Genomic DNA, 14,989 nt, shown 5'->3' on the forward strand with positions numbered 1-14,989 from the left:
GAAAACTGATGTTTAAAACCCCTCAGAGACCTGGGATGGATTAAAACGAGGGTGACTGGGGGTGATGAGCGACTCTCCATCGCGGGATCCAAACACCAAGGTCCCAAACCAGGCCCAGAGGGCAGGAGATCAGGGAAGGAATAAGCTAAGTCTGAACTGCAGCATCCAAAGGGCCCAGGGCAGCAGGTGAGAGCTCTGCAGGGCTCAGCCACAATGCAGAGTCGAGCAGAGTCCCAGCAGGAAGAGAATCCAAACGTAATGAAAAATATGGGTCTCGAGGCCTTGCCCCAGGGAGATGCTGAGCAACACCAGAGCACTGAGGGTACAAACCTTTATTACAAACCAGAGCCCATAAAACAGGGAAAAAAAGGCCTTTCCCACTCACTTCAGGACCCCACGGCTGAGTCCTTTGCTTTCCAGCAAAGTCCAAGCTGGAAAACGGGGAGGGAGGCCCAGTGACAGGACTGCAGAGAGGCAACGTGGGAAGAGGATTTCCTTGGCCAGCTCTGGAAGGGCAGGAAGCTCCAAGTGCCTGTAAACTGCTGCTGGGAGGGGAGACTGGGAGGTGTCACACAACTCCTCACACCCTGGAGAGAGAGAGAACTGGGGATGTGAATGATCTGCCCCCTCAGCCAAGCCCACCCACTGCAGAGCCCACCGAGGGCACAGGACCCTGAGATGAGCTCAGCTGCTCAGAGCATGGTGCTAATCATGCCACGGCTGTGGGTTTGATCCCTGTATGGCCCATTCACTTAAGAGCTGGACTCCCCTGACCCTCGTGGGTCCCTTCCAGCTCACAACCTTGTGATTCTGTGAGCAGGTGGCAGGGGAGCCTCGCTCTGCTCTGCACTAACAGCTCCCTCCACAAGCTCTGACACATTTCCTTGGAAGCAGCTGCCTCACACTGACCCTGGAATATCCCATCCAGCCCCCAGCACTGCCCAGAGCCCCCCCAGCCCTGGGGTTCCCTGGGCCTTACCCACTCTGGGGTCACTGCACCAGCCTGTAGGTGATGTACCGTCCTGCCGTCTCGCTCGGCCTGATGATCTTCACCACCTGCAGGGCCCCCAGAGCTCAGGACAGGGACACCCCTCCCTGCTCCCAGAGCTCAGGACAGGGACACCCCTCCTTGCTCCTCCCAGAGCTCAGGACAGGGACACCCCTCCCTGCTCCCAGAGCTCTGAAACCCCACCAAGGCCCATCCTCTCCCTCCCCTGGCACAGGGAGCTGCTGCCCCAGCCTGTTCCTCTCACCTGGCCGCGCTTTATCCCAAAGTACCGGGCCACGGGGTCCCCGGCTTGGATCCTGGGCAGCTGGTTCTCCCTCAGTTTGCTGTGCTGGGAGTCAAGGAGGAGCTCTGGACACGCTCATGGGACAGAAAAGAACCGTGGCAGGAGGGGGGGGTTCAGCCCAAAGTTTAATCACACCTGAGCAGGAGGGAGGGACATGCACAGGGAACCAGAGAGCCACCAAAGGGCCATTAAAGGGCCATCAAAGGATACTATCGGGCCAGTAGCTCTGTCACCTCCTCCTTGGTCATGACAACGTGCTCTGGGACCAGCTGCAAACACGGGAGAGGCTGAGATGAGCCAGGGACAGGGACCAGCCCCTCACACGGCTGGAGAGAACCCCCCACCCCGCTCACCTCGTGCTCAGTGATGTTGATCAGAAGCTCCTGCTGCAGGAACTGCTCCAGGATGTATTTGGGAGCCATGTCCACCAGGGACTGGAAGGGAAAGGCCAGTCAGAGGCAGCTGGGACAGCCCTGGCAGTGCCCAGAGCCACACCTGGGGTCAGCCTGTGCTCACACGGACACAGCCAGGCTGGGAATGAGCACATGGATCTCCTGGCCCCTGGAAAATATCCCTTCCCCCACTTCTCAGCTGCTCATGGGCCCTCGGCTGTGCTGCTGCCACCAGGACCAGCTGCTCTGGGAAAAGACACTTTGAGGCTGAGGAAGAGCCTGTGCCAAAGCACAACAGGCTTTAGTGAAAGCCTTTCTCTGTAAGGGAATGCTGGGGTTTTATTTACCTAAAACAGTGCTGAGAAAGAGACAGGGAAAGCCCCTAGCGCCCACCAGAACGCCCCGAGTGGGACACGGCCCCGTCCCCACGCACCTGCTTGGCCGAGGGGGTCATTCCCTGCTGCACCACGATCAGGGCCCGGGTGATGTTCTCCTCCTGCATGCGCTGGCAGTACATCTTGATCGTCTTGATCCCCACCTTGGGCTCCTCTGCGGAAGGAGCCACACCCGGGGTCACCGAGAGCCGCCCGCGCCCCAAACCCCCCTCCCCGCGAGGGGCTCCGCCAGCGCCGCTCACCGGGGAAGAAGACGAACATCTGGTCGGTGGGGTCGTCGTTGTGAGCCACCAGCACGGTCAGGTCGGTGCGGCGGGGGCGGCCCTCGCTGGGCTTGTCCCCGAACTGCGCCTTGAACTCCTCCAGCGTCTGGTCCAGCTCGTCCTGGGTCACCAGGTACCCGCGGTCGTGGCAGAGCTGCGGGAGCAGCGCCGGGCTCAGGGTTGTGCTGCTGCTGCCGCCGCCCCCGCGCCGGTCCCGTCCCCGGCCCGTCCCGCCCCCCGGACCTGCATGATGGTCTTGCGGATCTTCCACAGCCGGTACGTCTCCTCCTCGTCGTCCATGCTGCCCGCTCAGGCCCCCGCGGGCTGCCCGCGCTGCCGCCTGCCCCGCGCGCACACAGGCGGCGCCTGGGCGGTCGCGGGGGCCTCGGCCGCGGCGCCTCCTGGGAGATGTGGTCCGCCGCGGGCCGCCCCCGCCGCGGGGACTGGGGGCACGGGGAAGAACGGAAGAGTCTCCCCACCGCCGCTGGGGCGCGCCCCTGGATCTCTACGGCCCGGCCAGGGAGGGAGGGAACCGCCGGCCGCGGGGCGGGGCACGGCCCGCAGCGCCTGACACACCCCCCGCCCCGCAGCGCCTGACACACCCCCCCCTCCCCGCGTGGTCTCGCCCGATAAACACCCCCGCGGCCACCCCGCCCGCCCCGCGCTGCTATTGGCTCAGCTGCCCATCCATCACCCGGCCGGGCCGGCCCCGCGCGCGCTGATTGGCCGCGGCGGCGCGGGGGGGCGGTGCCTGTGCGCGATGCGCTGGGGCCGGGCGGTGCGGGCCGCGCTGCGAGGCGGGAGCGCGGCGGCGGCGGCGGCGGCGACGCTGCTGCGGGTCCCGGTGCGGAGCATGGTGAGTGCGCAGGGCCTGCAGGGGCTGCTCCCGGGGCTCCCCCGGGGACCGGCGGGGCGGGGGCGCGGACGGGGCTCCCCGCTGACCCCCCGCCCCGCAGTGCGCCCAGGCGGATGACTGGCGCTCGGCCAAGGCCATCTACGACTTCCACGCCCTCGACATCGATGGCAACGACGTGTCCCTGGAGAAGTACCGGTAGGAGGGCAGGGCCGGGGGCGCGGGGCCGGGGCGCTGAGCGGCGGCGGGTCTTGCGTAACCCGGGAGCCGCCGCCGCGCCCCGGCGGGCTCGGGGCCTCTCCCCGCTGACCCGGCCCGTCCGCAGGGGCTGCGTCTGCATCATCACCAACGTCGCCTCCAAATGAGGGAAGACCGCGGTAAACTACACTCAGCTTGTTGACCTGCACGCCCGATACGCTGAGAGGGGTTTACGCATCCTGGGCTTTCCCTGCAACCAGTTCGGGAAGCAGGTGCGCGGGGAGGGACCGAGCGCTCCCCGGGGGCGTCAGGGCGGCCCGGGGGCACTCACGGTCCCGGTGTCCCCTCTCAGGAGCCCGGGGACAACGCTCAGATCAAGGCATTTGCTGAGAACTACGGGGTGAAGTTCGACATGTACAGCAAGATCGATGTGAACGGGGACGATGCCCACCCGCTCTGGAAGTGGATGAAGGAGCAGCCCAAAGGGAGGGGCACCCTGGGCAAGTGAGTGTGGCAGGGAGGGCTCGGCTCGGGGCCTGGCTGGGGCTGAGGAACCTGAGAAAGGGTTTTTCTGACCGAAACTCACTCCTTGTTTTTCTCTCCTAGTGGAATAAAATGGAACTTCACCAAGGTAGGACACAGCTGCCTCCTCTGGGCCGTGCTGGGCTCTGGGGAGCTGAGGGGGTCCCCGAGGCAGGGAGGGGAGGGGGGAACCTCACACCCGGGCTCTGCTCTGTGCCGTTGCTCTGGATTTCGGGGCAGGAGCATTCCCAGGGGCTCCTGTGCCTGGAGACCCCTGGGAGCCCCTACCCCGCCCCAGGGTGCAGTAATCAGCAGACACACTCCCTGGGAGCCCAGCTGACCCCTGGACTCGCCCACGGGGTGTTGCTTCATTCCCCCAGTTCCTCATTAACCGGGAGGGCCAAGTGGCGAAGAGGTACAGCCCGATGGAGGATCCCTACGTAAGTGCCAGGTGGGAGGAGGGGACGGGAGTAGGGGATGGACAGGAATGTTCTTGGGGCACAAACGCTCCCTGTTCCCCGCAGGTGATCGAGAAGGACCTCCCTGCCTACCTGTAGCTCCGCTCCGCTGTCCCCCCGCCCGCCCCGGCCCCGCTGCCCCCGGAGCCTCCTCCAGCCCCATGACGGGCTGCCCCCAAGCCAGGTCCTGGTGGGGCAGCCCCGACCCCCGGCGTGCACCGCTGGACTGAGGCCCCGGGAACGCGGCTGCCCCGGGCAGGAGCAGCCGGAGCCCCCTGGCAGTAACTGGAGTCCCCTGGCAATAAAGACCTTAGGAATGAGCCCGTGGTGTTGGGGGGAGGGATGGAGCAGGGATGGGACTGGGGCTGCTGCTCTGCTCCTGGTGAGAACCTGGAGCTTTGCTGGGAGCCAAGACCTTACGCAACTCCTGAGCTCCTGAGCAGGGATAATCCCCGGGGCTGAGGAGGAAGTGCACACAAATCCTGCCTGAGCCACGATCCTGAGGGGCTCCTCGGGAAAAGGCAGAACTAGGGGAAGGTGAAGCTGTGTGTCGCAGAGGGGATGGGTCCAGCGGTGGCACAAGCCCCATCCAGGAGCAATTTCTGCAAAACAGAACCCAGTGGTGTTGCAACACAGTGAATTAACGTCCCACAGCCAGGGACAGGTCTGACCACAGCAAGCAGGACCATCCTCCTCCTCCTCCTCCTCCTGCATGGGGCAGTGTCTTGGCTCTGCCAGGGCCATGCAGGGACACTGAGTGCCTCTTCCCCAGGGCCTGGGGGGTGCTGGATCTCCCCTTCACATCTGCAGCCCCCACAGGGAGCCCCATCCTCAGCAGGGATGGGAGGGAGCAGGAAGAGCCCCGGGATCTTCACTGGGGTCCCCCAAGTCTGCTCCCCCCTGTGTCTGCAGTCTGGCACCTCAGGGATGCTGGAGGACCCCACTCTGGGGCGGGGGGGCTGTTTTTGGGAGCTGCCCCCCAGCTTTGGCCCAGATCACTCCCTGGGGCTCACCCCGGGATAACGGGGCCAGCAGTGCCCGGGTGAGACATCCTGGCACCGCGGCAGCTCCCGGGGGAGGGACACGACAGACAGAGGCCCCTTTATCTGTGTTTGCCCAGCAAAGCAGGGCAGGAGCCGCCTCATCCAAGGCCAGTACTGCAGCTGGAGCCACCAAGGATCCTCCTCTGCAAGGGCAGTGGCTTCTCCCAGGGAGAGGGGGAGGCTTGGGACAACAGCCCTCAGTGCCACCAAGATGACATGGGAGATACAAAGTCCAGCCGCCAGCAGGACCCTGACCCAGGGATTCCTGATCCAAGTCCCACTGGGATCTTGGGGTGGGTTGGACAGACAGACAGACAGACAGCTGGGACTTACAGAAATCTCACTTGTGGCTTCTGTTCCATTTTTACTGAGCAGAATGAAAAATTATCCTTCTGAGGCAAGTAGAAAATTCAGGAATGATTAGTCCAAGGCACATATTCTAAAAAAATCTCTTTACATATGTACAACTCCATCAATTATAAATACACATAGAAACCAAAGGCAAACAACAAGCAGATTAAAAAGTGCCAACAAAAAGGTATCAGGGAAGAAAACAGGGACTCATTAAAAATACAATCAGTAGGACAACGGCAGAATAATTTAGTTAAAAGATAATGTTACATATTATTAACCCTGACAAAACACAGGATTGGGGCAGGGAAGGGATTCGTTGAAGGTGCTCTCTGTCTTCCCAGAGACCAGGGAGGGAGGATTGCATATATTTTAAAGTTAAGGTCAAAGCCACCAGGTAAGGCTCCGGTGATGGCAGAGGGTGCCCAGCGGGGAGTTCCCCCTCGTTATTCCTGAGTTTCAGCCTCTCTGAGCTGCGTTTTCCTGGCGCCTTTTTCCCTCCTTGCTGAGAATTCAGCCCCGAGCCAGATGCGGGAGGTGCAGCCGGGGCCTCTCTGCCACGGCGAGGGCTGGGACGTGCTTTAAATAGGGGAGGGTCTGGGGAGGGGCAGCCTGGCTCTGCCCGCCCCGGGGACAGGAGAGAGGAGCAGAGCTGGGGGAGAGCAGGAGCCCCCCGGGGCAGCAGCAGGGCACGGGGGGAGGGACATGGGGGGCTCCCCCCATCTTTGGTGATCACTTTGAGGTAAAGGAGGTTTCCTTGGGTGCAGTGAGATGTGCCCCTGACAGCAGGGAGTGACTCCAGCCCAATGGGTGGTGGGAGGCAGGTGCCAGCTGGGGAGGGGGGAAGGACAGGGACCAGAGTAACCCCAAACTGAGCCCACACGTGTGGCACCGGGGCAGGTCCGTGACCTCGGGGTGTCAGGGAAGGCAGCTCCTGCCTCGGGCACAGCACAAGGCTCCAGACAGAGACCCAGAGCAATTCCCAACACCCCTCAGGGCACCAGGCCAGTCCCCGAGCCCTGGGGGGACACGGCAGGTCCCAGCCCAGAGGAGGGGACACTGCCAGGCACTTGGCAGGTACTGACCTCTCAGGGCACGGGGGACCCCAGCCCAGGCCTTCCTGGCTGGACCCCCTTCCCAGGTGCTCTCTGAGGAAGGGCCAGACCAGCCAGGGAAGGTCCCAGGTCCTTCCCCTGGAAGCATCCCAGTGCCACTCTTAGGAAACACCTCGATGAGCGACAGCAGAGAAAGGAAACCCAGCAAAGGGGAGGCTGGCAGAGGAGCAGCTCAGGGGAGGTGCTGCTGGAGAGGTGCTGGAGGTGGCCAAGGGCCAACTTCTGTCCCAGGAGGAGGCAGCTGGTCCAGCTGTGGGACAGGGGGTGGGGCAGTGCTTGCAAAACAGCCTTTGCTCTTTGTTATCCGAGAGCGAGGTTGCAGCAGGAGCAGCCAAACTGGGCACCCCAGGCAGTGACAAAGACCCTGCACACCCTGAGCAGTGACACTGACCCTGCACACCCTGAGCAGTGACACTGACCCTGCACACCCTGAACAGTGACACTGCACACCTTGAACAGTGACCCTGCACACCCTGAACAGTGACACTGCACACCTTAAACAGTGACACTGCACACCTTGAGCAGTGACCCTGCACACCCTGAGCAGTGACACTGCACAGCCCGGGCAGTGACTCTCACAGTGCACATCCCTGAGCAGTGACCCCGACACTGCACACCCTGAGCAGTGACACTCACACTGCACACCCTGAGCAGTGACTCCCAGGCTGCACACTCAGCACTCACCAGGGAGCTCTTCCCTTTCAGGGCCTGGGAGTGGCTGTTCCCAAGGTCAGCAGTGGCCAGGGCTGGGCTGCTCAGTCCCAGACCCTCGGGCTGGGGTCCATGGCCCAGCCAAGGACAGTGCAGGACCAGCAGGACAGCCAGGTGAAGGGACATGTGACAGCAGGAAACTGGCCAAAGCATGGCTGGTCACGGCGAGGTTAAAGTGCAGGACAGGGGACACGTGGCCCTTTTGCTCCGGGGAATCCCACTGGTCCTGGCCTGGCTGAGCTCTGACAGACTCGAGCTCTGTCACCGTGGGGGTGCATCCAGCTCCAGCCTCCCCACGGAGCTCAGCAGCCCAAGGTTCCTTCCCAGGAAGGGAAGGGCAGTGCAGGCAGTTTTGGGTCTCTCAATACACCGGCTCAGCCCTACCTGAGGACAGCTGAGCTCAGCAGCTCCCAACTCCGCTGGGACAGCATTCCCTTGCCCTTCATCCCAGCCCTCCAGCACAGGCTGGGGCAGCCCAAACTGGGGGTCTGGGCTCCCACCCTTCCCTAAGGGACCAGCACCAGTCACTGGGTGGCTCTGGAGCCCGGCTGTGGCCCCGCAGAGCACTGGGATGGAGGGCTGGGCAAGGCCTGGCCTGGCTCGGACACTCAGTAGTCTGTGGGGGTGGGCAGAGGAGGGGGGTCTCCCCTCAGTCCCACCCAGGCACTGACCTGTGAGCAGGACTGGACACAGCAGAGCCCCTCGGCCCCGCGGGACCCGCTCGGTTCCCCCCAGGCACGTTCCACCCAAACCTGTTTCCTCCCTCAAACCCACAGAACGGTCAGTCCAAACGGGCAGGACGTTCAGGGCTCCTCAGCTCTCACCTCTGCCCCGGAGGACGCAGACCCACAGCGGCCGAGCTCCGCTGGCATTCACGGCTGGCACTCAGAAATCCAGGTGGGGCCCGCTGAACTGGATCACGCTCTGGCGCTCCTGGGGGAGCAGGTTCTCCTGGGGGAACGTCCTCAGCATGTCCTCCAGGATCTCTCTAAAGTTGATACTCCCATCTTGCTGGAGAAAATCCTCCTGTGGCTGTTGCAGGGGTGGCGGGGGGGGCGGCGCTGGGGGCTCGTGCCGTGAGGGGCCAGGGGCCACACCACCCTCCAGGCCAAAGCAAAAGGGCAACTGGTGCTGCTGGTGGGGCTGCAGGGGGGGCTCCGAGGGGAAGCACAGTGCTCCGGGCTCCGGGTTCATCACCACGTCGGGAATGCTGCTGCTGGGAGGGCTGCAGGTCAAGTCCAGGATCTCGTCCTGGCACAGGGAGGGCAAGGACAGGGGTAGCCTGGGTCCTGGCAGGAGGTGCAGGGGCAGGGAGAAGGGTGGGCCCTGCTCCTGGGCCTGGAGCAGCCGGCTGTGCTTCCGCTTCACGTCCTGGTCCATCTGCTTCAGCTCCTCCCGCACCCTGTGCACGCAGCTCTCGGGGATCTTTATCCCTGGGGGAGGAGCAGACATCAGTCCCCACAGCGGGGAAGGGATGGGGCACTCTGGGGACAGAGGGAAGGGCAGCAGCACCGGGGGTGTTCACATGGGCATGGAGGGGACAGGCCTGGCTCACACCCTCTGCCCGAAGGCGTCGGGGTAACCCCAGCTCCCCTCCCTCCCACCTCAGCAGCGGGCGCTTCCAGGCCGGAACACGTCCCTTTTTAGGAAGGGAATCTTGGTGCTGGGCAGCTGGACCCCTTCATCCCACTCTCTCTCCCCTCCCCAGCACTTCACCCACCAACTTGCTTCTTCTTCTCCTTGGTTTTGAGGCGGACGATCTGCAGGTAGCTGCTGGCGGTGATGTCGGCCATGATGCCGGCGATCCTGCTCCACACGCGCAGCAGGGCCCCGCACAGCATGTAGTAGTGCCGCAGGCGCATGCCCTGGAAGCACTCCTTCCCCTCCTGGATCAGCTTGCAGCTCTTGTTCCTTGGGTTACCAGGGGAGAAAACCACCAGGATTAGCACAGGCTCCCGGAGCACAGCGGCTTTTCCCCCCCGGCCTCCCCCACTGCCACAGACAGGGACCCCCCGGCACAGGCCCTGCCTGGGGAGGGAGGACGTGGCTCGACGACTTTAAGCTCAAAGAGGGGAGATTTAGATGGGATATTGGGAAGAAACTCCTCCCTGTGAGGGTGGTGAGGCCCTGGCTCAGGTTTCCCAGAGAAGCTGTGGCTGCCCCATCCCTGGCAGTGCTCAAGGCCAGGTTGGAGAGGGCTTGGAGCAACCTGGGATAGTGGAAGGTGTCCCTGCCTTTATTTAAGGTGCCTTCCAACCCAAACCATGCTGGGATTCTGTGGCAGGCTGGGGCTGCAGCTGCCTTACCACACGGCGTGGTTACAGTTCTTCAAGGAGAAGTGGTAGCTGCTCTCCCAGTGCTCCTTGGCTTCCTCGGGCATCACCTGCAGCACAACACTCAGCATTAGGCATTTTCCACTGCCCAACACCCAGCGAAACCCGGGGCTGGGAGTCAGGACACGCCAGTGCTCCCACCATCCCTGCCCAACCACGACAGCACCCTGAGGAGCTGTGATGGGGTTGGAAGGAATGTCCTTCCAACCTCCCCCAGCCCACAGCCCCCACAGCAGAGGCGGCAGCTCCCACCTACCCGCCGGTACTTCTTCTGCAGACTGTCCAGGCTCTCGGGCTGGCTTTGCTTCCCGATATTTGGCTTGTAGAGGATGAAGTTCTTCCCACGGCTCTGCTCTGCCAGCAGACAGGTGTATTTGCTGCCTCGCATCTGTGGGGTACAGCTGATGGTTACAGTCACAGCCTCTCTCCCCAAGCCCAGGTTTCTCTAAAGTAACCCCCTCCCTCCAGGATGGAGGTTCTTGGAGGCATCTTCCAGCCCTCAGGAAGAGGTCAGACATGGAGCCCGTAGAGCCACGGCAGATCTCCCACTGGAGCCACCCCTGAGCTGAGGTGCCACCCTGGCAGAGCCCAGGGACATACCTTGTAGGAGAGGTAGAACCCTTCGTTGGCTCCTGTCAGTTTGAGCGACTTCTCATAAGCTTCTTCCCACTTTAAGCCTCTGTCGACGCTGATCTGAACAGAGACACACAGAGGGATTTGTAACTCCAGGCACAGGACAAGTGTCTCACAAATCCCACCCTCAGCACAACCTTGGTGCTGCTGCAGCCCAGAGCCAGGCAGAGACAGGTGCCCACCTTGTAGAACACGACCTGCCCGTCCTGCGGGTGCCCCGGGGTCAGGAAGACCTCCTTGCTCTCCTCATAGATCTCATCCACTCCTGGTGCTAAATCTGTGGAAGGAGAAAAGGCTGCTCTAAGGAAAACCCACCCAAACCACCTCCTTGGGTCTCAGGATCTGTGCTGGGTGGGGAAGCTGCAGTGGGGAACCACCCTCAGCCAGCACAGGAGGAACAGGGAACCCCTGGGGTGCAGGAGGCAGAACTGTGGCCACCACCCCCCTCCATACCAAGGATGCCCATGTCGTATTTGCCCTCCTTCTTGTCCTTCTCAATCAGATAGTCAAAGGTGTCAGAAAAATACTGGAAGAGCATGTTCTGCTTGTCCACCTCCAGGCCCAGGATGCGGTTCAGGAATTTGGTGATGGAACAGTCTGCAAGAGCACAGTGAGTCAGGGAACATGGTGCAGCTGGGCACAGAATCCACCAGCCCCCTCCAAAAGAGCCCCTCAACCGGTCCCACAATGTCCCTTCCAACAGCAGCACAGCCCGAGGGCTGTTCCTGTGGGCTGGGAGCAGCTTCAGGGCCATGGGATGTGTGGGGCCATGGGATCTGCAGCACAGGCTGCTCCCACAGGACCTTCCCTTCAAGGCAAACATCCTGCCCAGCTGCCCAGCAAACCCCACAAGGCTGGGTGGGCCGTGACACCCCTGCCCCTTCCGTCTGCCCCCTGCTTTGGGCAGGAGCAGCTCGACACGTACCCTTCTCCACCGAGACAGTGCCGTACTTCATCTGACTGCAGCAGATCCCCACGGAGATGAGCCCTTGCTTCATCTCTGAAATGGCAGAAGACACTTGGTGTGTTTTGGGGTGAAGCCTCCCCTCAGCAGTCCTGTGGGGCTGCTCCCCCTCCAGCAGTGCCCGTTGTTTGGCAGCTCAGCCTCTCCCTGTGCCTGGCAGGGCAACATCGCCCCACTCACAGTGAGCTGCTGAGCCAGTGGCATTTTCCTCCCTCTTTCCTCTCTCTGACCTTCTCCTCAGCTCTTCCAGAGTCCCAAACCTGAGACTACTGTGGCCAGGAGAAACCCCGGAGCTGGTAGTGTTCTTACCACGGAAAAAGTCGGCCTCCCGTCTCTCGTAGCTCTTGGGCACAGGAACTCTGTTCTCCATGTGGCTGAGGATCGTGGACAGCACCCTGTCCAGGGCTTTGGCCCCATACTGTGGGAGGAAACGAGAGTCACACGTGGGAGGAACTGACACCAGAGTCCTCCACCCAAGCCTGGCTCCCGTGCCTGTGGGAGCTGGAGCAGCAGGGAGCTGGGGGAAGCTGGGGGGACCTGGGGGAAGCTGGGGGGAGCTGGAGGGAGCTGGGAGCAGCAAGGAGCAGCAGGGAGCTGGGTGCTAGGCTGGGCCCTGCCTGCAGGTGCCACCAATGATCTTCCCAGCTCCAGACCCCACCACAGGCTCTCCCAGCTCCTCCAGCCCCCCAGGCCATGCTGCCCCAGGGCAGCCCTGTCACCTTGTTCTCGAAGTTGTACTTGCTGAGGTCCCGGGACTCGGTGGCCCGTCGGTCCCCATGAGTTAAGGCACCCTGGGAAGGCAGATGGAAGAAAATATGACTTTGAGCTGTTGCAAAACACCAGGGAAGGATGGCCAAAGGAAGAGGCCGGGATGGAAATGTGCCATGGGGAGGCAGTGTTCCTCAGGGATACTGAGACTTTACCAAAGCACTGGGGAATTTATCAGAAGTGAAGAAAATGAAACAAACTCGTTATTCTATTAATTATTTCATTAGCTTTTTGGGAATAAACTGTATGCTCTGGTAATAGAGGGGGAATTCCAGCATCTGGAATTGGGTTCTGCTTCCCTGAAATTCCTCCCAACGCCTTGATTACGTATTCTTCCTCACTTCCTTTCCCAAATCCCAGGATGCTAAAAGCCTTCTGCATTCCACAACTGCAGTGCCTTCAGTCAGGGGTGACACAATCCTCCAGTTACACTGGCCATGCCAGTAGGAGCCCCAGCATGGAATCTCCTCAGAGGGAACTGGAGCTGATCCCTGCTGTGGGCACTCACCAGGCTCTCCAGGCGTTTGGCCACGATGGATGCAAACCTCCTCTCCCCTGCCAGCTCTGAGATCAGGAACACGTACTCTGGAGCAGAGACCTGGTTCGATCGGTGCGTTCGGCCTACGGGGACACGAGAACAGGGCTGGAAGGGGAGCTTGGGACGGCCTGTCTGGAGCAGGAACATAACCAGAAAAGCCAAATAACACCCGTCCTGCTCACCCTGCAGAGTCCCTCCTCTGCCCCAGAGCTCAGGACCATAAGCCCAGCTCTGCCAAGTCTCAGCAGCAACAGGGTGTGTGGCTGTGACTGTGGCTCTGTCCTTTTCCCACAGAGACATCTCCTAAATGCACCTGCCTGGCTGTGGCACAAGCCCGGCTCAGGCAGCCACCCCCCCTGTCCCTCCCAGGGTGCCTGGGCTCCACGGCCTGGCTGACACTCAGGGGCAGGGGGCAGTGCCCAGGGACACTCAGGGGCAGGGGGCAGTGCCCAGGGACACCCGGCCCTCACCAAACTGCTGGATGGCCCGGTCCGCGCTCCAGGGCAGCTCCAGGGTCATGTGGACCCGGCGCTTCTGGTTCTTCACCCGTCTGTCTGCTTGGAGGGAGATCCCTGAGCTGGAGGCCTCCGAGATTATCGCTACGAGCTACAGGAGAGACAAGTGAGAACAGGGTGAGGTTCCTGGACACGTGTAAAACTGCTTCAGGAAACGGGCCCGAGCACAACAGCAACCCCGGCGCACAGAAGGGATCTGGGAATCCTCGCCAGCTTCCAGCAGGTCACACCAACAGAAAGTTGCTGGCCTGAGGCTGGCGGGGCACAGGGATGCACAGGCACCCTCCCTCCCCTGAGCCCCTCGGCTCGACCCCGACTCACCTTGTCCCCGTTCATGAAGCGCTCCTTCTCCTTCAGGTTGACGTGGTCTATGGAGAGCCCCTGCTCCGCGCGCGACTCGAACACCACGGAGCCGTCGGGCCTGCGGACAACACGGCCCTTCCGGCCCGTCATCTGCACACAGAGAGGGGCTGTCAGAGGGAGACCTGCACGGCCATCCACACAGTCATCAATAGCTTTGCCACAGTGCCAGGGAGAGGGAACCCTCTGCCAGCAGGAACCTTATTTTTTTTACGGAAGAAATTTTTCCCTGTGAGGGCTGTGAGGCCCCCGGCCCAGGTTTCCCAGAGAAGCTGTGGCTGCCCCATCCCTGGAAGTGTTCAAGTCCAGGTTGGACAGGGCTGGGAGTAACCTGATCTAGCAGAAGGTGTCCCTGCCCAGGGAACGAGATGAGCTTTAAGGTCCTTTACAACCCAAACCATTCCATGATTCCATGTTGGCCCCTTTCCCTGTCACCCTGCCACCAAAATACACTCCTGACAGTGGGGAGTACCTCAGCCACGTTCTCCGGGCCCCCAAAGTAATCTATCAGTTCATCCAAGGTGTTGAGAGGTAGCTCTTTGCCCAGTGCTTGCACTTTTGCCAGGAGGTCCTGCTTCATCTTTTCCACGATCTCCAGCTCTCTCAGGCCGTGCAGCTCTTTCTGGGAAGGCAGCATGTGAAAACTACCTGCCATGGAAACAACAAAAGTTCAGTTACCTGGTAACTGTAAATCAGAGAGGGGGAAGAAGTTGTGTCAGAGTGTTTCTGGGGGCACTGTCAATGGGCAAAGACACCATGACCTGTAGTAAATGCTGCTGAGCACGGAGTGAACTTCCTCTGGGCTTCCCCATTTTGGTGGGGGAAGGAAAAAGGGCAAATCCCTCCCGCTCGCTGATCACAGCAGGGAAATGTGGATCCACCTCACAAACCCAAGTGTGACCATCAGGATAAAAACCAGCCAAGGTCCAAGGCTGCTCCAAGCCCGGAGGGGCTGCCATTCCCTGCAGGACCCAGTGCCCCCGTCCCAGTGCCCCCCATCCCAGTGTCCCCATCCCAGTGTCCCCATCCCAGTGTCCCCATCCCAGTGTCCCCATCCCAGTGTCCCCATCCTAGTGCCCCCGTCCCAGTGCCCCCGTCCCAGTGTCCCCGTCCCAGTGTCCCCATCCCAGTGCCCCCATCCCAGTGTCCCCATCCCAGTGTCCCCATCCTAGTGCCCCCGTCCCAGTGCCCCCGTCCCAGTGTCCCCGTCCCAGTGCCCCTGTCCCAGTGCCCCCGTCCCAGTGCTCCCCATCCCAGTGTCCCCATCCCAGTGCCCCCCATCCCA

The 14,989-nt window shown here is 61.8% G+C and overlaps 3 protein-coding genes across 5 annotated transcripts in view; 1 reads left to right on the forward strand and 2 right to left on the reverse strand.

The window, feature by feature from the left end:
• Window positions 1–314: 314 nt before the first annotated feature.
• On the reverse strand, window positions 315–2,718 carry POLR2E (RNA polymerase II subunit E). Of its 3 annotated transcripts, none has more exons than XM_027704564.1 (8): window positions 2,586–2,718; window positions 2,322–2,496; window positions 2,118–2,233; window positions 1,646–1,726; window positions 1,503–1,561; window positions 1,254–1,332; window positions 980–1,056; window positions 315–539 (listed from the first exon to the last, which is right to left on the reverse strand). In XM_027704564.1, the coding sequence occupies exons 1-7, from the start codon at window positions 2,640–2,642 to the stop codon at window positions 991–993; spliced, it is 633 nt and encodes a 210-aa protein (XP_027560365.1). In that variant the 5' UTR covers window positions 2,643–2,718; the 3' UTR covers window positions 315–539; window positions 980–990. The 3 variants fall into 3 exon arrangements, with proteins under 3 accessions (XP_027560365.1, XP_027560364.1, XP_027560362.1); XM_027704563.1 differs by having other exon boundaries at window positions 315–542; XM_027704561.1 differs by having other exon boundaries at window positions 315–587.
• Window positions 2,719–3,141: 423 nt separating this feature from the next.
• Window positions 3,142–4,693, forward strand: GPX4 (glutathione peroxidase 4). Its single transcript, XM_027704568.1, has 7 exons — window positions 3,142–3,198; window positions 3,299–3,393; window positions 3,521–3,665; window positions 3,746–3,897; window positions 4,000–4,024; window positions 4,296–4,355; window positions 4,440–4,693. Exons 1-7 carry the CDS (start codon window positions 3,196–3,198, stop codon window positions 4,470–4,472), a joined length of 513 nt encoding a protein of 170 aa, XP_027560369.1. The 5' UTR covers window positions 3,142–3,195; the 3' UTR covers window positions 4,473–4,693.
• Window positions 4,694–6,941: 2,248 nt separating this feature from the next.
• SBNO2 (strawberry notch homolog 2) overlaps window positions 6,942–14,989 on the reverse strand; it is a 38,488-nt gene continuing 30,440 nt past the window's right edge. The window contains exons 18-31 of the mRNA XM_027704581.1: window positions 14,177–14,352; window positions 13,666–13,797; window positions 13,300–13,435; window positions 12,800–12,912; window positions 12,243–12,314; window positions 11,833–11,941; window positions 11,485–11,559; window positions 11,013–11,156; window positions 10,742–10,836; window positions 10,527–10,619; window positions 10,183–10,314; window positions 9,900–9,976; window positions 9,314–9,504; window positions 6,942–9,026 (exon numbers count right to left, since the gene is read on the reverse strand). Of these exons, the coding sequence (XP_027560382.1) occupies window positions 8,479–9,026; window positions 9,314–9,504; window positions 9,900–9,976; window positions 10,183–10,314; window positions 10,527–10,619; window positions 10,742–10,836; window positions 11,013–11,156; window positions 11,485–11,559; window positions 11,833–11,941; window positions 12,243–12,314; window positions 12,800–12,912; window positions 13,300–13,435; window positions 13,666–13,797; window positions 14,177–14,352 (2,093 nt within the window). The 3' untranslated portion in view covers window positions 6,942–8,478. The remainder of the gene's footprint in view (window positions 9,027–9,313; window positions 9,505–9,899; window positions 9,977–10,182; window positions 10,315–10,526; window positions 10,620–10,741; window positions 10,837–11,012; window positions 11,157–11,484; window positions 11,560–11,832; window positions 11,942–12,242; window positions 12,315–12,799; window positions 12,913–13,299; window positions 13,436–13,665; window positions 13,798–14,176; window positions 14,353–14,989) is intronic.

This window comes from Neopelma chrysocephalum, unplaced genomic scaffold (genome assembly GCF_003984885.1).
Source record: "Neopelma chrysocephalum unplaced genomic scaffold, ASM398488v2 Primary Assembly neopelma1_283, whole genome shotgun sequence".
NCBI lineage: Eukaryota > Metazoa > Chordata > Aves > Passeriformes > Pipridae > Neopelma > Neopelma chrysocephalum.